Here is a 27,277-nt window from a genome sequence, read left to right as displayed (position 1 = left end):
AAGCACATTGTTCCAAAAAGCTTCAGGCTTGTCAAGGTTTTCTTTTGCATACTTTAGACGCTGACTTTTGTGATGAGGTCGTAGAAAAGGCTTCCTTCTGACAACTCTCCCATGCAGATCCTTGTTGTGTAAGGTACGCTGTACTGTGGACCTGTGAACAACTACTCCAGTGTCAGCTAAACTGTTCTGAAGGTCCTTTGCAGTGACCTGTGGGTTCTGTTGTGCAGATCTGACCAGTTTTCAGGCAAGTCTATGTGATATTTTTCTTGGTCTTCCAGATCTTGCCTTGACTTTAACCGTTCCATTTAACTTCCATTTCTTGAAAATGTTTCGGACAGTTGAAATTGCTAGCTGGAAGTGTTGAGAGAGTTTTTTATAGCCTTCTCCTGTTTTGTGAAAGTCAGTTATCTTCATTTTCAAGTCCTCAGACATCTGCTTAGAGGAGCTCATGGTTTCTGAAACCAGGCAGAACAACCATCACAGTCTGACAGATTAGAAGGTATGAAGTTACTTCAGAGTAATCGTTCAACACTGGAATTGACTTCACCTGACTAATTGAAGCCCTAACGAGTGAATCAACCTTTCTGGACCTTAGTAATCATCTTTTTAAGAAGTAATTAAGAATGGTCCAAAAGGGTGCCCAAACTTTTGCACACGCCATTTTCACTTTTGTTTATTATTTTGAATCTGTAATAAATGCAAATAAATAGTAATCCTGTATTAAAATTTGCAGAAAGGTGTCATGTTTAACTTTGTACCATGTAGAGGTCAGGTCAACTTCTGTTCACTGAAAGATTCATTGTAACATACATTTTTTCCAGGGGTGCCCAAACTTTTGCATACAACTGTATATATAACTCTAATATTATACCTTACTAGCTTTTCGGTATAATATTAGAGTTATTTTCTAAGCTATTAGAGTTATTTTCTAAGCTATCATTTCATTAACCAGTCAATTCATTAACCAGTATGAAACAATTGTAGTTGCCCAGATATTTGTTCAGTTTAATACCAATTAATAGTGTTTTATTATTTGTTTTTATATCCAGCCTCAAACTTAGCCTAATCAAATAATGAGATATTAGTGGTTGTGTCCAATATTTAATTTAATTTAAAAAAAACACACAATATTATAAATACTTTATAATCTGCAAAATGGTGATGTCATGTTATTGCATTATTCCTGGCAATGCATGGTATTGGTTTGTGTTTTAAAAATATCCCCTGGGGCATTATTTAAGAGGCATGCCATCTCAAATGTTTTGAAAACAACTTACTCTGTGAAAAATGGTTTGTTCATCACTGATATGGCTAGAGGTTAAAATATGTCAGTGAAAGGGTTAAATTCAAGAGGAAACAAATAAGGCAGTGAAAAGGTTAAATTCACAACACACTTCTTCCAAGTATGATAACATTTAACAAACTAAACTCGGTACATGAGCATATGAGAATGAGTGGCTAATTTTAGAAAGTGGAAAACACTGAGACACAACATTTGAACAAATTAATTATAAGAACATAAGAAAGTTTACAAACGAGAGGAGGCCATTCAGCCCATCTTGCTCGTTTGGTTGTTAGTAGCTTATTGATCCCAGAATCTCATCAAGCAGCTTCTTTAAGGATCCCAGGGTGTCGGCTTCAACAACATTACTGGGGAGTTGGTTCCAGACCCTCACAATTCTCTGTGTAAGAAAGTGCCTCCTATTTCCTGTTCTGAATGCCTCTATCTAAATCTCCATTTGTGACCCCTGGTCCTTGTTTCTTTTTTCAGGTCAAAAAAGTATACTGCTGAGTCACAGATATGGCACCTAAATGTGGATCCACAGTACTACTGTAACCAATGCAAAGGGCAGTTGGTAACCCAACACAACTAACTACAAATTCCCAGTAGCGTTACTCTGGTTTCTTAGAAAAGATGCTTTGGGATTACATTTCCTAGCTTCAGTTTGTCACAGATATTAATACAAATGACTACTTTAAGTCTTGCATAAAGGTTCTGATTAGGTTTGGACTGCTGCATGCAAAACATCGACTTACAGTTGTATACAAAAAAATGCATATCAAGAATTATAGTAAAATTAAGAGCAAGATACAAAATACAGTGACTTCAGTCCTAATAAGAGCAAATACAAAACACAGTATGATTTGATAGTGGGGCAGTTCAAGAGCAGATAACAGTGCTGACAGTTACATCAGGGTTAGATACGAGTGCACGTGAAATATAAAATACTACAGATTGGGTTAAGTGCAGGGTTAAATACAGTAAAACAAGGAGCAGATAAGTGCAAGTTAAAGTGCATTAAAGGCAGAGTGCTATATAGACCAGAAGGGAAGAGTTGAGTTTTACAGGTGTTGTCTGAAGAGGTGTGTCTTGAAGAGGCGCCGGAAGGTGGTCATGACGTTATAGATTTCAGTAGTAATGATTACCACCTACATCATACATGTAGATTACATGCTAGAGTTCAGCCTTCACAGGAGGATGTAAAATTGACTGGGGCAAGCAGGGACTCCTCCCATCTCACTGTCACCACTCATCATAGCATGTTTGTGTGGTACTGATAAAGTAAGTCACTGCATTGTAGAGACTCAAGTGGGTACATACTTTAAACATGAAGCCTTGTTGACAATAGCCTTACTGTAACTAGGTTGGGATTTGTCTTGAACTTTAAACCTTCACCTTGCTTTACTCCTACTTTACAAACAATAAAACAAAATATTCTCCAAGCATTAAATGTCTTGCTGTTGTATAGACTGCTAACTCCAGGCTAAATACTTTTTTTGTTTCTTAAAACAAACAAAAACAAAACTAAACAAATGCAAGAATGGTATTCAGGAAATATCTTTCAAAAGCCTAATATGTTTTTTCTAACTTAACCAACTTGGCAACTCCTATATTACTGCTGTATCAAACACTTCATTTCTATGGGCTATATTAACAACATTGGTTAACATTCATTCAATAATCACTTATTTTTTGTGGTCTTACCTTACAAAAGGAATTATGTACATTTCATTAAATTACATTTTCCTTTCCGTGCTTTTCTAAAATTAGATGTCATATCATGGTAGAATGTCAAATTTCACTGAAAAGCTTTACTTACTTGCACAGCAAGACTCCATTTTCCAATGCAGATCGAAAATCATTACTTCCAAACTGTTTTCTTGTGATCTCCTGTGAAAAAGAGAGAAAACTTTCAGGTTTAAAATTTGAACCTTGTTGGATTAGAAAACTATAATTTTGGAAGATCAGAGAAACATTAGTCTTCTAATACACACCCTTGTGGATCTTTACTTTGTCTCAGTTTGTTCTGAGTTCTTTAGCAAACACTGCTGGACTGAGGCTGCTCAACAACCCCATCTGACAAGACTGCTACAGGACTGTCACAATATTGTGAATTACCATTTTCAAATTCCTGCCTAGTGATCTAAAGCTATAGATAGAGTGCTGTAAAATATGTAGGAAAATTAACTTTCATCTTCTGAGGCTGTGTTGACACTGGGTCCGTTTAGACTGTTTGGTCCGCACTCGGTACGTTTGGTGTGAAGTGTGAACAACAAAGTCCGCTCGGGAAATGAATCGCATTGAGTCCACCTAAAAGAGGTGGTCTCGGTCCGTTTGCTAAACCTCAATGCGAACAACTGCTGGACAGTCCTTTTGCACATAGGAAACAAACTATACAAGGTAAGACCACTCAGAAGTAAACATTTTGTGCGTAGTGTAACAGATCCAGTAGTGTAGTGCTGCTGATCACTGGTTTCCCGCTCCCACCACTGGCACAGACTCGATACGTTTGCAGGCAAGTACATTTTATTTACAATATTTCCACAATAAGCAAGTTCTGCCAAAGGCTAATGCCCTGTACGGGCCACTGACTACCTCACTTCTTCAACCCTCTCTAAGCTACTTCAAGACTACTACACTTCTACAGGCTTTGGCCTGTGCACATAGCAAAATGCGTCTGCCGGATGCTTGCAGCCTCTTGATACCATCTCAGAAAAATGCAGATATGTATCCACTTAGGCAGCTGGAACTAAACTGAACTGGTGGGCTTAAGGCCCCTGTATTTATACTACTATTTATATTACTGGAAAGTTCTAGAAGTTACTCCAAGTTTACTCAGCACTGAATCTATCTGGAATGTTCTGGAAAATAGGTAAGTTTCAAAATATCACTGTCCTGGTCACAAAAGCAAAGTTTGTGGGGAATAATAGCCATTTTCTATACTTTTGAGGCATAAGCAATTAGGAAATAACACTTACTACCCAGGAACAAAAAAAAAATAATAATTTGTTACACGGTGTTGTGTGTTTATCATGTTTAAACGGTAATACTAATCGCTGATCCATTTTTTTTTAATCTGGCTTTTTGTACATTTAACATGATGACAATATAAAGAAAAAAATATGTTATCTGTAATAAATAGACCCAACGTTTAATTTTTAAATTATATACTGTTATTTTAACGGCTTCCGATATCGTATGGCTTCAGTGAATTGAAGAAAACATACCAGTTTTTCACTCTGCAAATCTGGAAACTAAAGCTCAGATAAAAATTTCTTCACCAAAATCCAAGCTGAACTGGACAAAAGAAAACTCACAGAAATGGTAAAATATATTCCGCCTTTTCTCAAATTGATGCTTACACATGGCAAATGACATTTAATAGAGAAAAGTGTAAGGTACTGCACGCAGGCAATAAAAATGTGGGAGATACTGAAAATTGAAGAAGGAATCTATGAAAAAGACCTAGGAGTTTATATTGACTCAGAAATGTCTTCATCTAGACAACGTGGGGAAGCTATAAAAAAAGGCCAACAAGATGCTAGGATATATTGTGAAAAGTGTTGAATTTAAATCAAGGGAAGTAACGTTAAAACTTTACAATGCATTAGTTAGACCTCATCTAGAACATTGCGTTCAGTTCCGGACACCTCGCTACAAAAAGGATATTGCTGCTCTAGAAAGAGTGCAAAGAAGAGCAACCAGAATTATTCCGGGTTTAAAAGGCATGTCATATGCAGACAGGCTTAAAGAATTGAATCTATTCAGTCTTGAACAAAGAACACTACACGATGATCTGACTCAAACATTCAAAATTCTAAAAAGTACTGACGTCGACCCAAGGGACTTTTTCGACCTGAAAAAAGAAACAAGGACCAGGGGTCACAAATGGAGATTAGATAAAGGGGCATTCAGAACAGAAAACAGGAGGCACTTTTTTTTTTTACACAGAGAATTCTGAGGGTCTGGATCCAACTCCCCTGTAATGTTGTTGAAGCCAACATCCTGGGATCCTTGAAGAAGCTGCTTGATGAGATTCTGGGATCAATAAGCTACTAACAACCAAAATGAGCAAGATGGGCCGAATGGCCTCCTCTCGTTTGTAAACTTTCTTATGTTCTAACAGTGAAGGGTTGCATAACTGAATATAGCCCTATTCTCCTACTACACTCATTCAACACATGTATTAATTAAATTAGCAAAGTGCTCCCCCATGTCCCCATGCTTTCTTCCACAGCAAAATGCAAGAATCTGAAACATGCTATTAAAAACTGGGAGCAATACTTCAACAGCTGCCATCTTTCATTGCAGGTAATTGTAAACATCCGGTTCACAGACCATATAAATGAGCCGAGTGCACTTGCAAACTGCATTGTGTACACAAATGGACTCAGTGCTGAAAAAAAATGGAAAAGGGCCAAAAAACAACTTTAGCTTGCATCCAAACAAACTCGCAGATTAGGATGAACAGCAAGCACAGATACATTGTTTCAAACAAAACATACCAGACCGAGTCCATTTGAAAACAGACGTGATTTCTGTCACAGTCCATGAACATCAAAGGTAATGCATCGATTGTACCAGGAATGTGGTTTCAGATACAGTTGATATGGGAATGTTTACCTTAAAAGTCTTGAATAGGTGTTATCTATAATTCTAACACTTGTTAACACTACCTAAAATCATTAAAAAAATTGGAAGTATGTTTTCATCTACTACATATTTTAGGCCTATTTTTTAAATAACTACTAGGTCTATAGTGCAGCATAACATGTCTACTCAAAACACTGAACAGTTCATAAATATATTTCTCCCACAATAGAAGCAACATAATTAAATGGAAAATACCTAGAGCAGCAATTTAGCAATTTAAACATCTAAAATGTTTAAATATCAAGTCCATTCTAAAATGATTTTAATGTGTTTTATTCTACCCAAGAACATTACAAAGTCTGCTATTTCACAGGACAAAATAACAAGGGCTTGAAGAGAATTGTAGGCACTCTGTCTGGATGACACACCACAGATGTACTATTTACTACCAAGCTTGAAACACTGACTTCACACTTTGGTAAACGAATGATCTGATTCTAAATCAGAACACATTGTCTTTCCATTCTCCTGCAGACCATGCAAGAATAATTATGGTGACAGTTAAACTGCTAATTTGTCCAGACATCAACAGACAAGTGACTTCAAAAGGAATATATAGAATATTAAAAAGACATTCAGATATAAAGTACCAGCGCCATCTGGTGGAAGATGGAAGTTGTGTTGAACTAATACTGCAAAGGAACATGCTAGTGAGCGGCTCCTAATCGGGACACTGATAAATCGGGAAGTCTGCTTAAATGGGATGTAACTCTGGGAGACGGTTCTTCCCAATGCTATTTATGTTGTTTAATTGGGACGTCAGTTTAATTGGTAAACAGTATTTTCAAATGATGAACAGTGATCGCTTTTCAGAGCAAAGCAGTTTCGCGTAGCACCGTGCAGTGAATACGTGATTACCCTGTGACTTGCGTAAAATGTGTAAACCACGTTGAATTCTTGAAGGAACTGGAGTCTCCTGTGGTTTCTCAGACTGCGCTTGCATTTGAAAGTTAGCGTGTAAACATCGCAGGTGCCTCGCCTCGTGATAAAATCCAATTCCATTATTTTTCATTTAATGTAGAAATAAAAAAAACAAACAATTTTGTTTAGGAATTAAAAAAAAAAATGATTCGTATTTTTAATTATGTGTTTAACATTTAAATCATTATGTGATGTAATTTTATTAATTTTTCTTTTCATTTAGAAACAGAAGTGTGCCTAATGCCGTCTCAATTGCCTCTCGTATATTTGGAACAGGCGCTTATTTCAGGATATTTTTACTTCTCCCAAGGCATCCCAATAAAGTGGTGCAGACTGTATTGAGCCGGATATTTAAAATGCCTTAAAAAATCAAGAATATTCTAGTGAACTTGGAATAGGAGAAGTTTATTATTATATTCAGCAACTAATTCACCTTCAGTGAAACTACTATGTAAGGCACTTGTTTAAACTTCAAGATTAGAACCACACTGTCATACATGTAGTATTTAAATAATGTGTTCACTAACATTCTCAAATGTATTTTGGCGAGAGGTACATTCCTTTGAAAGTTAATTATGTTTAATTTAGAAAGGTACATTTTATCTGAGGGACTGGGCGTGCCTAAAGTGCAACTTTATTGCCAGTCCTACCTTTGTTTACTGTTAACCAATCATTTGAGAATATGGTAATAAGTAGCCATAAAGATTTGGAAGAATATGACCTGTAATCACATGGAAAAAAGGGTTCAAACAAACAAAGTCTCAAAACAGCCATAAAACCTCCCTTAATGGACTTTATTCATGCAGCGGCCATGTTGAATTTGAAAACGAGGCTTGGTGTGCAAGCTGTCATGGCCGCCACAGCCACAGACCTGTAGAGTAAAATCGATGATTTGTGTACCTCCAATAAAAGCAGGAAAAAAAATCGACAACTGGGCCAACAATGATGCGCAAATTGATAAACGCACACAACAGAAAGGGTACAGCAACTGAATCGAGGGTTACATTCATGAAACTGAAGGTGAATTAGCAAGCGTCTTATCTTGCGATCGGAATATGAGAGGTATGACACAGGCCCGGTTTTTGGGATGGAACCGCATAACAGTCTCGCGTTTTGATTGGTCCATGTCTGTCACGTGAATATGTCGTCACACGAGTGGAAAAGCTTGCAGGCATTTTTAACATTGTGATCAGAGAGAGAGAGTGATCTGCTTTCCACAACCTTTCTATTAAAATATAATGTGGTATTACGCTGTACTGATATAACAAACTATGGGTGATTACTTTATATGAATTATCATGTTATGCACGAATGTAAGAATTGGCTTTCTGTGGTGGTGTACTTTATTTCTTTCAAGTAGCATATATCTAATCGTTTTTGCGATATATTTAAATATAAAATGTATAAAATCATATATTGTAGTGTTTCAGGTTCTTTTTGGACAGAAATGAGACTGCAACTGTGAGTAGATGAAGGCCGTTTAATTTTGACAATAATTAAATAATCGCAAAATAAAATCATAACATGAGGGTAAGTAGACTGGGAGTCGACAGTGAAAATAAATGAATGTAGTAATTTTTCTTTTTCCCTACCCTTCCCAGTCTTTTCCCCGCCCCTCTTTTGCGCAAAACCTGCACTCCAATTCCCCTCCACACACGTGTACCACCATGCAACCCCTGCACACATACACCCACCACGCGACCCCTGCAAGCATACACCCACCACGCAACCCCTGCACGCACACACCACCATGCGACCCCTGCACGCAGACACCACCACGCGACCCCTGCACGCAGACACAACCATGCAACCCCTGCACGCATACATCCACCGTAGCAACCCCTGCACGCATACACCCACCGTAGCAATTCTTTGCAAAAAATATTTTCAGGGCGTTCAGCCTCATTCATGTCTATGGCAGGGTTGAAAAACACATTTCAGGCATATCTCTCGAACCCAAGCATGTAGAACCACCATTCAAAGTGATATAGACTCAGGAGAGCACCCCAAACCACCCCTTAAAACGGTGTGGTGGTTCACCCAAAAACTCATGTCATGACGAAAAAATTCACTTTGCCAAGACACCCTGGCATCCGAGGTCATGTCTGGGGGCCCTCTTTCACAGGGAGCCACCCGTTTTCAAATGCTACATTTTCAACAAACTTACACATTTTCAGCATGATGGCATGTCAAGGTTGCATTTCCAATAGCTTTTGAGCTCCATGTTGGCAAAAAAAGTCTAACTGGTGTCCTTTCTAGCTGGGGACACGTCGCTTGGAGGGATCGACAGGGGCCCCAAGGTGGACCTCCATACCGATTTTCAAGTCTCGGGGACTCCCGGAACCCGAGATATAGCACCCTGAAAAATGTCTATGGGAAATCCCATTATAAAACCCCTTTGGGGCAACGGCCACCATCTGGCGGTGGGGTGGCGTATGAACCCGTGGCCGATGTCTTTCTTTAGCTAAGACTCTTGTGCACGCAAACTGAGTTCGTTGGCCCAGGGGTCGTGGAGATACGGGTACGATAAGAGACCACCCCCTTCCCTATGGCAAATCCCATTATAAAAACATCATCGGGGTAAGGTTCGGCCAATGGCGGTCGTGGGTCGTACAAACTCGAAGGAACCCATTTTCTTTAGCTAAGACTGTTGTGCATCTAAAGAGAGTACTAGCGAGTTTGTCGACTCATGGGGTACGACAGGAGGACCCACCCCCCCCCCGACCGCGATTTCCTATAGCAAAATACATACAAAAAATGTCCATTATATATAAGACCTGAAATGTGCAAATTTTGTAGTGTATTTATGCAACAGAAACACCAATTTAAGTCCATTCCAAGTGTTTTGTGATCACAACACCTCCCTAAGATTGAGTTGCACCCTCTTTTTGCCCTCAGAACAGCCTCAATTCGTTGGGGCATGGACTCTACAAGGTGTCGAAAGCATTCCACAGGGATGCTGGCCCATGTTGACTCCAATAGGGTTGTCAAAAATACAGATACTTTGTTACTACCACGATACCAAATTTCAAAAACGGTTCTGAGCTTCATTAATTATGCATTCGGTAATAACGAAAAACAGAAAGTATCGGAGGACTCTGTACTTGTATAATGAAAATTGCGTGTTTGCGTCCTTCATGTAAAAGACGGAGTCGTACTAAAAAAAAAAAAAAAAAAACAACAACTTCCCTTTATGTCCGCACAGGGACACCATACACTCCAGGTGGAAACAACGACAACGAGACAGCCAGGATTCAGGAGTAAAAGGTTAAGATGGAATGCACACAAGCCCAGCGGCCCGCGCTCTTAGAAAAAGAGAACAGTAGGAGTGCTGTGTGGAAATATTTCGTTTATGAAGCGAATGAGCAGGGCAAAGCAAAAGATCCATCCAAGCCCACATGCAAACGGTGCTTTAAGACGGTACAAACTAAAGGAGGCAACACCTCAATTTAGCGAAGCATTTGGCACCGTGACTTCTTCAAATAATTCGGACAGGTTAGCGACAGCGTAGATTATTGAATGAATGCATCACATATACAAGTTAAATACATCCTCAATGAAAACGATGGGGAAATGTGAAATTAAGAAAGCAAGCTAGCTAACTTAGCGCTAATGATTAATGTGTACGGTGTTGTGCTCTACGTTGGAGTGATAGATAGTATTTGTATGCCTTCACATTAATGTTACAAATAACGACTTTAGTTATCTGTCAATGTATCAAACACACTTCACAGATTTCTCTTTGAGGTTCGTCTAGCTTTATTGCGGTCGCCCCGGGCTCGGCCTTCTACGACGTAGTACACGAGAGCGGTATATCATAGGCGCATATGGCTGTCACTCTTGGAAAGGGGCGGACTGTGGCTTTCTAATTATGCCAAATATGTGCAGCTACGTCGGTGAGAATCCGACTGACTGCTTCAAACTGTGTGAGAGAGCACTGGATGGAGCAGAAGCGCAGGATAGCAAGAAAACATTGCCAAACAAAATAAAAAAAGATTGCGTTTCCCTTGTTTTTGATCATTTTCTTCTTTTATATATTATTTTGCATTTCTTGCGTTTTCTATAGTTTTGTTATAAATTGCTGTAACTTTTGTTCTGGTGTTCCAGTTTTAATTCTTTCATTTTAGACATGTTCCCAAGACCTTGAAGTTTGATTGTAAAAATATATTTAGAGCACTGAAAAATATATTTATTGACAACAAATGTTCTTTTTTTCTAAAAAGCATATTTTATTTTCATCCTGCCATTCGTTAGTTTTTTGTTTATTACACCGTGTAACAATTTTTTTTTTTTTTTTGTTCCTGGGTAGTAAGTGTTATTTCCTAATTGCTTATGCCTCAAAAGTATAGAAAATGGCTATTATTCCCCACAAACTTTGCTTTTGTGACCAGAACAGTGATATTTTGAAACTTACCTACTTTCCAGAACATTCCAGATAGATTCAGTGCTGAGTAAACTTGGAGTAACTTCTAGAACTTTCTAGAACTTTCCAGTAATATAAATAGTAGTATAAATACAGGGGCCTTAAGCCCACCAGTTCAGTTTAGTTCCAGCTGCCTAAGTGGATACATATCTGCATTTTTCTGAGATGGCATCAAAAGGCTGCAAGCATCCGGCAGACACATTTTGCTATGTCTGCGGCCAATTTATCAAGACAAGAGCGAAAAAGTACTCAGTGGAAGCATCTGCTAAGATGTGTGAGGCCTACAATGCATATTTCGGCATGCCTGTCGGGGATCAAGACAAACCCTGGGCACCTCATTTCACCTTTGTTATCTTATAATTTGTTAATTTTTTATAAAATTTGTTAATTTTTAAAATTGTAAAAGTTTTTAATTTTAAAATGTTTTACAATTTTCAATGTTATTGAAAAAACATATCATATATGAAAAATGTTGCGAGAATCTCTTACACATTAGTCATGGGTGAAATAAATGTATTTTTGTAGGATGGTACAGAGGGGAAAAGACAGCCATGAAGTTCGCCATCCCAAGAATTTGGCAGGAACCCACTGACCACTCAAGCAACTGCTACTTCTGCATGGTGGACCCTTCCAAACGTCGGACTAGCAAGAATGCACCTGCTATCACGTATCCGGACCTTCCTTCATCCATCGCCCCAGTGCCACACTGCCATGCGCTCCCCGTACCCACTCCTCCGGAGAGAGAGCAGCTGTCTTTAGAAGAGAGCAGCAAGTCAGCGAGCGAGGAAGACGTTGTAGATCCAGATGACAATTTCAGAGGTGGAGCTGAGGAGAGAAACCCATACTACCCCAACCAAAAAGACCTCAACAACTTGATTAGAGATCTTGGTCTCACCAAGTCCAATGCCGAGCTTTTGACGTCTAGGCTCAAGCAGTGGAACTTGTTGGATGAAAGTGTGCAAGTTGCAGATCAGAGGAAGCGTCACCAACCTTTTTCCAGCTTCTTCACCCATCAAGATGGGCTCTGCTTCTGCCACAATGTGACCAGTCTGTTCGAGGCAATCGGAATCGCCTGTAACCAGAATGAGTGGCGCCTCTTCATTGACAGCTCATCCAGGAGCCTCAAAGCCGTGCTGCTCCATAATGGTAACAAGTACCCGTCTCTTCCCCTGGCTCACTCGGTGCACCTCAAAGAGGATTACAACAGCATCAAGACCTTGCTGGATGCCTTGAAGTATGATGAGTACAGCTGGGAGGTCATAGGAGACTTCAAAATGGTGGCATTCCTGATGGGTCTCCAAGGCGGTTTTACCAAGTTTCCCTGCTATCTTTGCCTTTGGGACAGCAGGGACACCAAGGCGCACTACCACAGGCGGGACTGGCCACAGCGGACCGAGTTCTCTGTGGGGAGGAACAACGTCAAGTGGGAGCCACTGGTGGACCCCCGGAAGGTGCTGATGCCACCACTGCACATCAAATTGGGCCTTATGAAACAATTTGTCAGAGCTCTAGATAAGGAGTCGGCAGCCTTCAAGTACCTTCAAGACTTCTTCCCCAAGCTGTCTGAGGCAAAGGTCAAAGCCGGTGTCTTCGTCGGACCACAGATAAAGAAGATCCTGGAGTGCAATGAATTCCCCAAGAAGCTCACTAGTAAGGAGAAAGCGGCTTGGAACAGCTTTGTCGCAGTGGTTCGGGGCTTCCTGGGCAATCACAAGGCCGAAAACTATGTGGAGCTGGTTGAGACTCTGGTGAAGAACTACGGCACAATGGGCTGTAGGATGTCCCTCAAAGTCCATATCCTTGATGCTCATCTTGATAAATTCAAGAACATGGGAGCGTACTCGGAGGAGCAAGGCGAGCGCTTCCACCAGGATATACTGGACTTTGAACGTCGCTACCAAGGACAGTATAACGAGAACATGATGGGAGACTACATTTGGGGGCTGATTCGTGAAATTGATTTACAGTATAATCGTAAATCTTGAAAAACTACTCACTTCTAAATCTTTTGTAGTCATTTTTGTATTACTTTAGTATAAATACATGTTAATTTGGATTCATATGTTGATTTTTCTGACTATGTGAACGAAAAGACACAAATTCGCCCGTTTTCTCAGTGGAAATAGGTACATTTCAAAATATCACTGTCCTGGTCACAAAAGCAAAGTTTGTTGGGAATAATAGCCATTTTCTATACTTTAGGCATAAGCAATTAGGAAATAACACTTACTAGCCAGGAACAAAAATTGTGTTACATAGTGTTATTATTTATTTCTTAGCAAACGCCCTTATCCAGAGCGACTTACAATTGTTACAAGTTATCATTATTTTTTACATACAATTACCCGTTTATACAGTTGGGTTTTTACTGGAGCAATCTAGATAAAATTACCTTGCTCAAGGGTATAGCAGCAGTGTCCCCCACCCGGGATTGAACCCACGACCCTCCGGTCAAAGGTCCAGAGCCCTAATCACTACTCCACACTGCTGCCCTACATTTCTGTACTAAATTTATTGGGTATCAAATCAAATAATGGATTTTTTATTCTCTGAACCCCCAGTTTGTGCTGATTTATTCCACATATGGTACTTACCTGAAACCCCTGTAGTCACAGTTATAAGCATAAATATAATAACAGTAAAAACTTTGAGAACTTTTCTCTGTCAATAATGTACAGAGCACTCACCTGAATCACTTAATAAAAATCTCAAATTCATCCACTTTTAGTTTAACTTCATCCTCTTTATTTCACTACCAAAAACAAGCAGAACTATTAAAGGGCCAGTCAATCGTAGTCCTACACAAAAAAAAATTCTTAAGTGATAATATGCAAATTACGTTTACTGCACCTGCACCGTTTGACCTAGAGTCAAGATTGTTTACCTTTATTAAAGGAATGTTCTCTTATTTTGCATGTTAAGATTTTTTTTTCCCGTGGTATTGAAGAGGTATCGTATCAAAGTTCAAAATTCTGGTATCGTGACAACTCTAGACTCCAATGCTTCCCACAGTTGTGTCAAGTTGGCTGGTAGTGGATCTCTACTCCGAATAGCTCGTTCCATCTCATCCCACAGATGCTCAATTGGATTGAGATCTAGTGACTGGGCAAGCTACTGCTGTAAGCTGAATTCACTGTCATGTTCGTGGAACCATTCCTGGACAATCCTAGCCTTGTGGCATGGGGCATTATCCTGCTGAAAAAATCCATTAGCAGATGGATACACTGCTGCCATGAAGGGATGCACCTGATTGGCAATGATGTTCAGATATCCTGTGGCATTCAAACGTTGCTCCACTTTTATCAAGGGGCCCAATGTGTGCCATGAAAACACACCCCACACCATCACACCACCACCACCTGCTTGCAATGTTGACACGCGGCATGATGGATGCATGTAATCATGTGGTTTTCTCCATACCCTAGTCCTCCCAGCAGCATGAAACAGCAGGAACCGGGATTCATCAGACCAGGCAATGTTTTTCCAATCCTTCAGTGTCCAGTGTTTTCATTCCTTGGCCCACTGCAGCCGCAGTTTCTTGTGTTTTGCTGAAAGAAGTGGAACTCTGTTAGGTCGTCGGCTGCCATACCCCATTCGTGTCAAGGTGCATTCTTTTATGGGTTTTTCAGCACCAATGTTGTACTGGACTGTCAGTTGCTCTGCACAATTCGTGTCAGCCTCCTTTGGCCTCTTTCATCAATGAGCCGTTTTCGACCACTGGCCTGCCGTTGGCTGGATGTCCTTTGGGTGGTGGACCATCCTTGATACACACAGGAAACTGTTGAGCATGAAAAACCCAGCAGCGTTGCAGTTCTTGACACAATCAAACCGGCGCGCGCCTGGCACCTACTACCATACCCCGTTCAAAGGCACTTACTGTAAATCTTTTGTCTTACCCATTTACCATCTGAATGGCACACATACACAATCCATGTCTCAATTGTGTCAAGGCTTAAAAATCTTTCTTCAACCTGTCTCCCCTTCATCTACACTGATTGAAGTGGATTTAACATGGGATACATTTCTGGCCCTACTGTTTTAAAATGGTCCTTTCTGAATAGGGTATCATACTGCCCATTTTAGTTTAATATTAATAAGATAGATCCTGTATTTTGAAAGTGCAGTCATGGCACAAACCACGAGTAGTATCACAAAAGTAAGCACGGTCTCTCAAAATGGTCATGCGCTAGTGTCAATTTTCTCTACAACTGGTCATATTAAAGAAAAAAAAAATGTGCATGCATGTGAGACTGACACTGCTAAAACCTACACTGCCTCTCAGTGCGGGGGCAAAAGATTTACCAAAATAACCTCACACTTCACAATGAGTCATATGCTTTGAGCAAGTCAACCAAGCGCAGAGTGAATCTCATTATCCAAAAGAAAGAATTAAGTTTAATCTACTCCATACACATTTGCAGAAGAAAGTGAAAATATATAAAAAGAAAATATTTCAGTGCATACTAAAGTTGTGCAGGTTTCCAAAATGATGGGTTTGCCTTAAAAGATTACGCAGAAATTTCATTTTCTACTGCAGTACATGTTGCAATAACCATCTGTGGATGTTCATGTAGAGAAATTCCTTCAGTTTGACCACTCCTCTGGCTTGCATCAAGTGTGGTTACTTAAAGGGTGTGAAATGGTTTACTGCATGCGTACTGTATGTACAATTAATGGGATAATTGAAATAGTGAAGAAAAATGTATGAAACAGCTGTTCTTTTAGGTCTGCCTATTTGACGATCACACAAACATGAAATATGAGTTTACAAAATGTAAGCTTTTGTTTTTTTAAGTTAATAAACTGGAAAAGCATTTACAGTAAAAGGTTGCTTCATAGCTTGTTAAAAGTCAGGTTACTTCTAAAGTCCCACCAAACAGATGTCAAAGATCTCAGACACCTTGAAGAAAATGTGATTTATTCTTCTTGTGCAGTCAAATAGGAAAGCCTGACCCCTGCTGGTGCTTGTGTACTTACAGTTGTGACACCCTGAATTAAATTACTGAGCAGTATTGTCAACTAAAAGGACTTAATCATTTATAACCCAATAAAACCTGTCCTATTTAAGGGCATTCACACACTGCAGTAGGGTACAGGTACAGTATGCTGAACACGTTAAACATTCCTTTAACCATGTGATCCTAAAGCAGACTTTAGAAATAAACTCAGATACTACATTTATATGAAAAGGTGTACCCTCATGGTGCAATAACAGCAACACATTCTTTGTTAATCTTGCAAAGAATGATTTAACGCCTAGCAAACAGGATTACTAAAATTGCTAAAATAATTAAGAACGAAACACACTTAAATACAGTTTATACTGGAAAAACGGAAAAGGCTGTCAGACAAGAAGCGCTACGTCTACGGTCCACAGGGAACCAAAGCACTACAAGGCATCACCATCTAGTTAGTTTCAAGTGTAAGAACTACATGGACTACATTTTCTTTAGTTTAACTTGTATTTGTTTAAGTTATAAAACATTTCCTGAAATGTACGGGTTCATAATACTAGGTCATTAGAACCAACAGCAGGACAAAATAATAAATGTTCTTGCTGAGCGATTGCAGATCTCTTTATAGTTGATAGAATCTGCATTCCCAGGGAGATTTGCAATGTAGTGGCAGCAAGAACAGGGTAGTTCCCAACCTTTAACCCTTTCCGGTCCAATGTCGGACCCTGTCGACATCATCAAAAAGATGTAAAACACAGGTCTAGTCGTTTTTTCTCCGGAAAAAGCTGAGAAAACCATTTAATGGTCGAGTGAGACCGATAGGAGCCGAGAGAAGCCAAAGGAAAAAAAATAAATAAAAGGGGCGGATCTGAGCAATACACATAGCCCCGGCACCACAGAGATATTTATTTATTTTTTAGCAGACGCCCTTATCCAGGGCGACTTACAATTGTTACAAGATATCACATTATTTTTACATACAATTACCCATTTATGCAGTTGGGTTTTTACTGGAGCAATCTAGGTAAAGTACCTTGCTCAAGGGTACAGCAGCAGTGTCCCTCACTGGGGATTGAGTCCAGAGCCCTAACCACTACTCCACACTGCTGCCACGGACATGAACAAACAAGATAGCTGCTTCTGCATCCAGTGCTCAAAGAACATCACAGACATTTGCAGAGCTTTTTGAGATGTTATAGTAATAAAATAATGACTTGGATAACATTATTGAGGAGTTTGGTGATAAAACAAGTGATCAGGAGATGATTTATGGTATGCATGACTATGAAGAGGTATGTGAAAAATACAGCGAACAAGGGGTGGGGCGGGGCTGGAGATGCAGTACTAAGTGTCCTGTTGATATGCAGTGCCTTTTAAACCTGTTTTACTGTGAAAAAAATACTTTTAATTTAAAAAATGTCAGACTAGAAGAGCACATCTTATCAAATCGCTTTATCAATTAAAAGGTGAACCTAATATTTGTTTAATCACATGATTAATGGCACTTCATACCATTACGGTGCAGCAGAGTATTCTACACTGCATCACAAACAGCAGGAACACAGTCGCTCACCTGGGCCTGATCTGCATCCTCAGACCCTGTTGGATGACAAGCCTGCTTTCTTAGCAAAGAGCATCTAGCCTTTAAATAAGCAATGTGTTGGTCAGGAATTTACACAAACAACTGAAAAAAATAAGGTTTTGGCCAAACGACTACAAATTGTATACAGGTCATTTGGTGAAATGCCTGAAAGTTGAGACCATTTAGTCAAACGTATGGTTGAAACAGACTAGCATATTTATATAAGGCAGACACGTTGTGTTACAATTGCTTTTAAAAAATAAACACATACACTTTGTCAGAATCCTTGAATGTAGTAAGAATCCATACAAGTTTAATCATTTTACTGATTTAAATTTTTGTAGAAACACATTGACAAAATAATTAAAGCTCAAAGCACAGAATTCTCCCTGAGCTTCTGCTGAGGCGACACATGGTCAAGCATTTCCAGGTCAGCATTAAGTGGCATTCTGCCTAATGCTTAAAGAAAGAAAAGAATTGTTCATGAAGACATTCGAAATATTTTACATTAAGCATGTTAATCCAGCTGGAAGGGAGGGGGTAGCTTTTCTTACACTCAAAAGTTCATACCAATAAAACATTATTAAAAGATTTTCATATTCCAAATTCCAAAACTTTATTCCAATCCTACTATGTCTCGTTATTGCAATTGCATCAAATTGAACTCCCACTTACTGTACCTTTTGATGCAAACATACAGTACTGATTCATTATTTGTATTAATTGTAGTCTCGGTATAAACCTTAGGTTCCCAAAATAGACATTGCTGCTATAAGTTCTCCTTCTTGTGACAAAAACTCAAAATTAAGACCACTGTCTGTCCGTATCTTCCAATTTGAAGTCAATCAATCTTCCTCTATTACAACAAGCTCTCTATTATTATTATTATTTGTTTATTTAGCAGACGCCTTTATCCAAGGCGACTTACAGAGACTAGGGAGTGTGAACTATGCATCAGCTGCAGAGTCACTTACAATTACATCTCACCCGAAAGACGGAGCACAAGGAGGTTAAGTGACTTGCTCAGGGTCATGGCTGAGGTGGGATTTGAACCGGGGACCTTCTGGTTACAAGCCCTTTTCTTTAACCACTGGACCTCACAGCCTCTCTATGCATTAAATAGAATTGTACTCACCCCTATGGTGGTTGTACTGTTAGTGTAGAGGGATTCCATTGTACTATGGTTCTTAAATACATGAATATACTTTGACAAAGCTGTAAGCATGAACACATTATGAGCAGTGAGGTTATTATGCTTAAGGCTGTAAAGGTTAAGCATTTCTTCTGTTTACAGGTAGTGAAAAAGGGGCCAAATTAAGAACAAAACATGTCATTTAAAATTATCTGATTGATAATTGAGTATCTTTATTCAACAATGAACAGTAGAATTCAACTACATCCACCAACTGCAAACTGGTACTACTGTCCATGGGGTATTCAGAATAGTGTACAGCTGTCAGTTATTTAAACCATGTATCCCATTCTATATGTTTCCAAGTACCTTTCACAAACTGAATTGTACAGTTAACAGCCTGTGACAGGCTGGCTTGGCGGTGATGTCAGGCAGAGGCAGGAACTAAAAATACTGACACCAAACTGCAGTTTTAAACAGAAAAAGACACGGCGGTGCCGTTTTTATTAAGCAAAAATAAATAAAATGTTTTAACAAAAAAGACTTGCTCACAGAGCGAAATAAAAAAAGGTAAACAAAAATAATCACGAACACAAAATAATACAGGTCAGGCTGGGCTGTAGCCTTCACTGTTCATGTATTTTTTTTTAGTTTTGTTTTTCTCTCCTCGCTCTCTCCACTCTTGCTCCTCATACACACACCTCGAGCGCAGAGAGCTGCAGGCTTATATACCGTGGCCGAGGGGTTTAACTAGCTGGCAATTATTCTATTACCCCTCGGCCACAATCTACACGGGTACAATTATTATGCGTGACTGCCAGCTAATTCAATAATAACTAGCTGACAGTCACGCATTCCCACGAGGTATTTTTAAAATGCGCTTTGCCGTCAATAAATACAACTACAATAATAAATCATAAAACAAAACAAACACAAAACAATAATCTGCACAGGGGCGGAGGGGGAAACCCCGTTCTAAAAAAAATAATAATAATAATACGTACAGGGCTGCTCGCCCTGTTACACAGCCATTAAAGATTGGTTTCTCAAAGCCCCATTAATTGGCCACATGCAAATTGTTTCCTAAAGGAAGTGCGCTACTCTTCATTTGTTTTAAAGATAATTATCACATATTTAACTACTTTGGTTTACTGCAGTAATTATTAAACACACCGCAAAGGAATCTGGTTTAGGAATGCTTACATTTGACATATTTCAGCAGATTCTTGTTTTGCCTCGCCTCATTTTTCTCATATCCATTACACATGCCCCAAAGCTCAACAATCTGTTAATCATTGGGTCCAAGGCAGAGGAAAACTTTCTGGTCGGTCTATTCAATTTTGGTCAATCTAAGCATAAAGCACCAAACATAAACCTGTTCTATAATGCTGCTGCCAAGTCCTGGAGCTTACTACAAAGAGCCAGTGTGCACATGCAGGAGGGCTGATGTCACAGGGAAAGCATTTCCATTCACCACTCATGGAGCAAGAACAATATTTGCTCAGTTACTGTCACTATTTAAAAAGGACTGAGGTCCTGGTGGCACAAGTATGTAGGGGGTAAAGAAAGTGCTTATGTTGTGCCCCTCCAAGTACAGACAAACACATTTGTTTGTCATGTATTGACTGGCCTTGGAGCTTTGCTTGCTTCAAAAAACTGTTATTAGACATAACGCAAAGAAAACAAGCCAGTACTGAAATGCTCCGATTAGTCATTCTGGTGTATTTGAAAACAGGTTTTTCATTCACTACATATGTCGGTATTATTGTACTATATTTTGAGATACCTCCTTTCAGCCAAGCCAGCTATAGTGAATAAAAACATTTAATTTACTTTTAAAAATTCAGCCATGTTAAATATTTTGAACACTAACCCAATTCAGATTGTGTATGGACCTAATGCTACCATAGCACAACATTACTACCACAGGCAAACTAAACTCAGTAAATGAAGCTAGTTGAAAAGTTGCATCACACTGGTTGGCCGTTTCCCTATTGAATCGGAAACCAGGAAGAACATGATGCAGCAAATCAAATACGAGAACCATTTAGTGTGTCCCAGCATATCTACTCAAGAGCAAAGAGAGATGGCGAACAGAACAGTAGAATGCATTGCAACTGTAAAACATTGGGAGTCCTGAATTCTGAATATTCCTTTTCTTGTATCAAGTCACGTGCCTATTGCTTTACATTCTCTCAAAGTTTAACACTAAATTACTATATTCAAAAGTGTAATGCTTCAGCCAGTTTTCCCCAATATGACAATGTTGCATACTGAAACGTAAAAGGCAAAAACTTAATTAGGTACACAAATCGTTGACAAATTTCAAAAGAAACATTGCGCCATCTGTAACAGTATGACACTATGTCAAAGTGTGTGGTCTGTACCATTGATAAAGTGTCTAATTTAAGCCATATTAACTCAATATGGTAGCCATATTAGATCAGAGTTTATTGTCACCATTACATTTAGCATGTCCTTTAAATATCAAGTCACTACCTCGAATGGACTCAGATATGAGGCTTTGATACTGTGGTGGGGGCAGCTTAGTAAAATTACCAACACAATGGGGTTGTTTTTTCCTGTTCATACCCACCAAACCTGACCAAGGGAATCACAGGATACAGTTGTGTACCCAACATGAAACCAGTAAGTTGAAGCATTAATCTTTCAATCTAGAACTAAAATCACATGGCCATCGGATTTAGTCCAGACACCGCCATTAAATCTGTGTTGCCTGGCAGATTTCAGTCTGCTTGACGTAGAGAAGCAAACTGATATTGCCAACATATAATTATCGTCTTTTATATAAACTACGGAAGACCAGTACCACAATAATGTAAACAATCAGCAAATATCTTCTAGTAAATTTAAGCTTTTTTTAGCCTATTGCCTGCCGATTCAAAACATGACTATAGGTCTTCATGCAGTGTGAGGACAGCACAAATTGCATTGCTGGCAAAAACAAGCCACAATACCGCCCACAAAAACAGTGGTTTCCTGCAATGAAACATTGGCAGATGAAGGTGAAACATTTAGAATGCATACCGTACATGTCTAGGCCCTGGTTGCTCAGGCTTTTAATCTAATGAAAAAAAAAAAAAACATTTAGATGCAGGTTTAAAATACAGCATAATTGACAACTAATTGTGAAATGCTTTCCAATTGGTGTATTTCCAGAAAAGCTTCTGTAACACAATGGTGTTTTAGCAGAAACTTGTTCAAATATTCTCACTGGCTCCATGGTTGAAAAAAATCACACAGGCACGATTTGTCATGGCCCACTAGCTCTGAAAGTACTTGCATGCCCTTTTTATTTACAGAGGTGGCATACCTTCATACTTTAGTTTATTGTGTTATTTTAAGGTCGCCAATGTTTACAAGCTTTGCAATGATTAAGAGTTCGGGGTTGTTACTGAAAATGGAACCCAGTTCCTTTATCAAGTTTGCAAATAAACACAGATAGAAGTTTGTGTTTTACAGAGATACTGTAGTCTTGGTTCTTTAGACCTACAACAAATGTCTTGCAGAAATCTAGGCAGTACACTCTTTGTACACAACTAGGCAAAATCAAAACTGGAATAGTGAACAAAAACAAAGTTTCCCAGGGGTACAATGTAAGGGGACTGGTATATCAGATAAACATTTCATTTTTATTGAACCAAGACCATTATGAGAATATAGCTGTGCACTAAATATGAGAATAATACAGTACAATGTGCGCTGGCTCTGTACAAAAGAAACAAAATGATATGACTTCAATATGGCAGCCATATAGAGGTTTTGACCTACAGGGTAATAAAATATAGTTGTGTGCTGAATGTGAAGTCATTATCTCAAAGCGTTTGATAATCCGTAAGCAGCAATACATATTAGGTCACTGTCAAAGTAAATGGCACTGGTACATTTTGCCTAAACAGTGTCAATGACATTGAAAATATGCAATGCGCATCTCATATCACAGGATCTATTACTCTATATGTAAACCATCGTGTCTTATCGAAGCAATTCACAACATGTGTCATGGGGTATGAATAACAGAGCTGCACCACAGCAATACAGATTAATCCAATAAATGCTACAGGATCAGTGGCAGTCTATATGAAGGAAATCCAGAATGTTAGGTTTTCCACTAAAATATTAAAATAGGGTAAAACCTTGATGTCTGGTGGTAATAAAAATGCAAGTAGAACTTAAAATAAGCACTACACTACCTTGGCACAAATCCATATATTTAAGAATCTTTATATTTACTTTGTGATGCGTTTCTGCAAATCTTGAATTCTTGGAAATACAGGGCTATGTTCTTCAAGAACCAGGCCAATACAAAATTAGGAATAAGCGTGTATTTTGTTTTCATCTTGAAGTAGATAATCCTATCATTTTCTTAAACGGTTTAAATCATTTTTTTTTTTAAATGGAAAATTAAATATATAAAATCAGAAACTGAACAGAATATCAGGTGAAGGGGGGGGGGGGTTTGGGGGGGTAAGATAACATTTAATTCACCAGGTAAAGAATAGGGTTTCATAAGGGGGGTCTTGTAGGGGGTACTACAAGACAATCTACTAAACAATCAACAACACTGGGTTTTTGGATTTGAAGTACAATCATCCATACATCAGCATAGCTTTGAATGACATCTTCAAGCTCTTCACAGTTATAAAAAGAGAATACTTTTTAGCAGGAAGGGCAACATGACAACCTCCTTAAAGAAACACCTTCAGGTTACTTAATATCTAATTAGGCCTAAAGTTGAGTCATTCAAAGCGATGCTGCCCTAATTGTTACTGTGTTATGTTTCTCCAGCCTCAGTACAGTACACAGGGGTGCAGGTGGATGGACACAGGGGTGCAGGTGGATGAACACAGGGGTGCAGGTGGATGTACACAGGGGTGCAGGTGGATGTGCACAGGGGTGCAGGTGGATGGACACAGGGGTGCAGGTGGATGAACACAGGGGTGCAGGTGGATGAACACAGGGGTGCAGGTGGATGTACACAGGGGTGCAGGTGGATGTACACAGGGGTGGAGGTGGCCACTGCATTTCCAGCCTGCCTTACTCTTCCTAGCTTTATTGTGCAACATGCCAGACAGCAGGTGTCTGGGAATGGGTACAAATACACAAGCTTGAACTGATATTTCACACTGAAGTGCCATCTATATGTAGGCCAGATACGGTATTACTAATAAGATAATCATTTCCTTGCAATTATCCTGAAAATACTACAGACCCGATATATTAGCTTTTGCTTTAGTACAGTTCTTTCTAAAAGTTTTAAGAAACAATATAGTAAGTTAACCTCCAAGTTCTAACATTTTCATTGTCTATTTTGTGTTATTCTATTTTAAATCTTAATCAAACATTTTTATTTATCATTGCGATAGCAAGTTATTTACAAGTGCAGCACCACATTTGACACACTAATTAAGGTCATGTTTATCATTATCCCATGGAAAACAATAACAGATCAGCTAGAACTTTGCAAACTTTCCCACTAGACAAAACAGTACTACAGTAACACCCATGCAAATGTGGGATTAGCGGCCATGTACTTTTCATCAAGCAAGGATTCTTAAACCAAAGCTGGGATCTTAAGCTGACTGCAAGTTCAGGCATGACTGCAAAAAAAGTTCCAGTTAAAAACATTCCATATTCCACAGGTATTTTATTATTATGGTTTCAAAGCAGTCCAATAATTATGACTATTGTTGCCTGATTTTAACACAATGAGATCAACTTCTGTAAAATGTATGTCAAAAGCTGTATTATTTTAATTAATATATATTTAGAAATATGTTAACATAATCATGCCCTGAATATTAATCCTGAATATTTACAGCAAGACTTGTGTGAGCCCAACCCAGTATTGCTATTGTTTACAAAGGAGAAATACTATTTTACTTTAATAATGAAAGATGATACAATGACATCTGAATTGTCCCTCCAATGCAATAATAAAGCTACCCTTCACAAGAAACATAATAAATCAGTGTTTTTAAACCATTTATCCCAGAAATTGACATAAAGTCGGTAGCCCACATCGCCTTTTATTTCAAGCCACAACTAAACCTGCACGATTTCTGTGTCAAAGCGCCAAACCGCATTGACGACAACTTCTAACTACTACACATGGCAAGTAAATTCACAACACAACCCACTGCATTTGAAGAGTGGCAAACTCCTAATTAATGTGCACAAAGCTAAATTTATATTGCATGTGCCTTGCTTCTTGTTTTGAGTAGTCTAGCTTTTTCTATCACTCCTTTGTACTGCAACATAATTGCAATTGGAATACAAACTGCTACTCTTCAATACTGTTAATACAACTTCTTGCTTAAATTGGTACATGGTCACCGGTTTTCTTATTTGGAAAAGCTTATCCAGGAGACAGACAATATCAGATACTTTGTTTTGTGAAGTCTAGGCACATACATTAGCAAAGAATGCACCTGACACAACCCTTGTAGAGCAGTTCTGTGGAGGACAACATAACTGCACCAACTGAATTTTGCTTACTTTTAATTACAAATAATATATTTGCCTTCCTTCATCATGAGGCTTTCAACAAAAAATAAATTTAATGTCAAAATGTGCAGCAATATGATTTGCCAACGTAAGCTTTTGAAGCAACAAGAAATGGGGACAATTCATAAACGTTTCCAAGAGTAACATGAAACTGTAAAATGCATTAGAAGAGGGTCTTGGTGAGAGAAAGCAAATTTCTGTAGTCACAAAAAGGTAAGGGCATCACAGACACCTGACTGTTTCTATAGTATTGGTTACAACTCATACGTTTCTTTTGTTAATGTATCCACTTCGCACAGTGTTAATTTGAATCGCCTATTCACCATTCTTCCTACTACATCTACCGCTATATCTACACTCACAGGATGGCGACCAATGTGTATCATAAACGCAAACAAATTTACCTCCACCCATCGCTGAGCTTCAGTGAAAGCCAAATCACAGCTGACATCGGAGTTCTCTCTCCACTCCATCGCGTAGTAATCTGATAGGTCTCCGTTATCTCTACCTGAAAATCCAAAATAAATTGACACCAAAACAGATTAGACACTGTGGAGACTGCAAACACAATATTTGCATCCAATCGTTTCCGTGTAAGGTGGGGCGTTGAGGCCCTAATCTCATCAACCCGACTGCGTAATTATCACCGAGCTGTAAACCTACATGATGTTTCAAAACACAAACTAGGGAAACTTTATGGCGTCCTAGCTTACTTTTGATAAACATCTAGAATTCAAACTGCTTACTACCTGGCGCTCAATAAGAAGAAGAAGAAAAAAAGATGCCGAGGGTTGCAATACATGCTATTTTAAACTCAATAAATAAATAAATAAAATAAACTATTCTGGAGCGTCTCGGGTTCTCAGAACCAACACTGTTAAACATTCCTGCAACTTCCACTACTTAAATGATACACCAAAAAACAATACTCAGCAATCTGGTTTGTACAGGTCATAGTATTATTAAAAGGCTACGATTCTGTCTCATTCACTTGACTTCAGTATGCTTTTTATGTCTGCTTACCAACTATCTAATTCTTAAAGCGCCCTCCGTTAATGCAGCTGATATCCGTTATTTCTTATTACTTTTAACTTTTTTTTTTCTGAGTGCCTCTTCCTTGTTCTCTGCCACTTGTATTTCTGTGCACACAGGTGAGTAAACGCCCTACCCTCATTCAAAAACACTACCCAGAGGCCATTCGTTGTTTTTACCTTTTCTTCGGGTTTCTCATCAATTTCCCCACGACAGCGGTGACTACGTAAGACCTCGGGGGAATTTGTGTGAATGAAATGTCAGTAAACCAGCAATCAGAGCAAAGCTAATCTGAAAAAGCCGTGTAGAAGTCACGCCCACTAGTGTTGAGTCGGCAGAACTTAAATTTCACTCCTGCAAACTGAATTTACGGTATACTGGTTCTAATTAAAGAACCAAACTTATACCAATAATAATAATAATAATAATAATAATAATAATAATAATAATAATAATAATAGTGGAGAAATACCTGGCTCTACATTAAAAGTTGTGTTAAATGTTACATTCGTACAGATTAGAAGAAATTACATAATGCACTGTTTATATAGTTTTTAGCCATTGTAAAAGCTTTTTTTAATGGTTATTGTTTTATTTAATTCAGTTTTCCTTCTTAGAGTTTACAACTTGCACACTTACACTTCTTTAGGTTCAAGTTTCTAAATGTGTTTGTTGAATTCTGTCTTGTTCTTTTTTACTTCTATATTACACCTTTTTGCAAAATTTTACTTTATTAAAGCATGTTATACTGTCTACTATACACATGGGC

The 27,277-nt window shown here is 38.7% G+C and overlaps 1 protein-coding gene across 14 annotated transcripts in view; it reads right to left on the bottom strand.

Moving 5' to 3' along the window:
- LOC117405356 (LIM domain only protein 7-like) overlaps positions 1-26,814 on the bottom strand; it is an 81,889-nt gene extending 55,075 nt beyond the window's left edge. For 10 of the 14 annotated variants that reach the window (XM_059029772.1, XM_059029777.1, XM_059029782.1 and 7 more), the window contains exons 1-3: positions 26,500-26,663; positions 25,881-25,984; positions 3,102-3,172 (exon numbers count right to left, since the gene is read on the bottom strand). In XM_059029772.1, coding sequence (XP_058885755.1) covers positions 3,102-3,172; positions 25,881-25,949 — 140 coding nt within the window. In that variant the 5' untranslated portion in view covers positions 25,950-25,984; positions 26,500-26,663. Of the gene's footprint in view, positions 1-3,101; positions 3,173-25,880; positions 25,985-26,225; positions 26,245-26,499; positions 26,664-26,687 lie in introns of those variants that run through there. The other 4 variants (XM_034008335.3, XM_059029783.1, XM_059029774.1 and 1 more) reach the window with 4 other exon arrangements.
- Between the last annotated feature and the right edge of the window lie 463 nt (positions 26,815-27,277).

The sequence above is a fragment of the Acipenser ruthenus genome, chromosome 9, assembly GCF_902713425.1.
Source record: "Acipenser ruthenus chromosome 9, fAciRut3.2 maternal haplotype, whole genome shotgun sequence".
In the NCBI taxonomy this organism is placed as follows: Eukaryota; Metazoa; Chordata; class Actinopteri; order Acipenseriformes; family Acipenseridae; genus Acipenser; species Acipenser ruthenus.
This window is presented reverse-complemented; position numbering and strand designations above follow the sequence as displayed.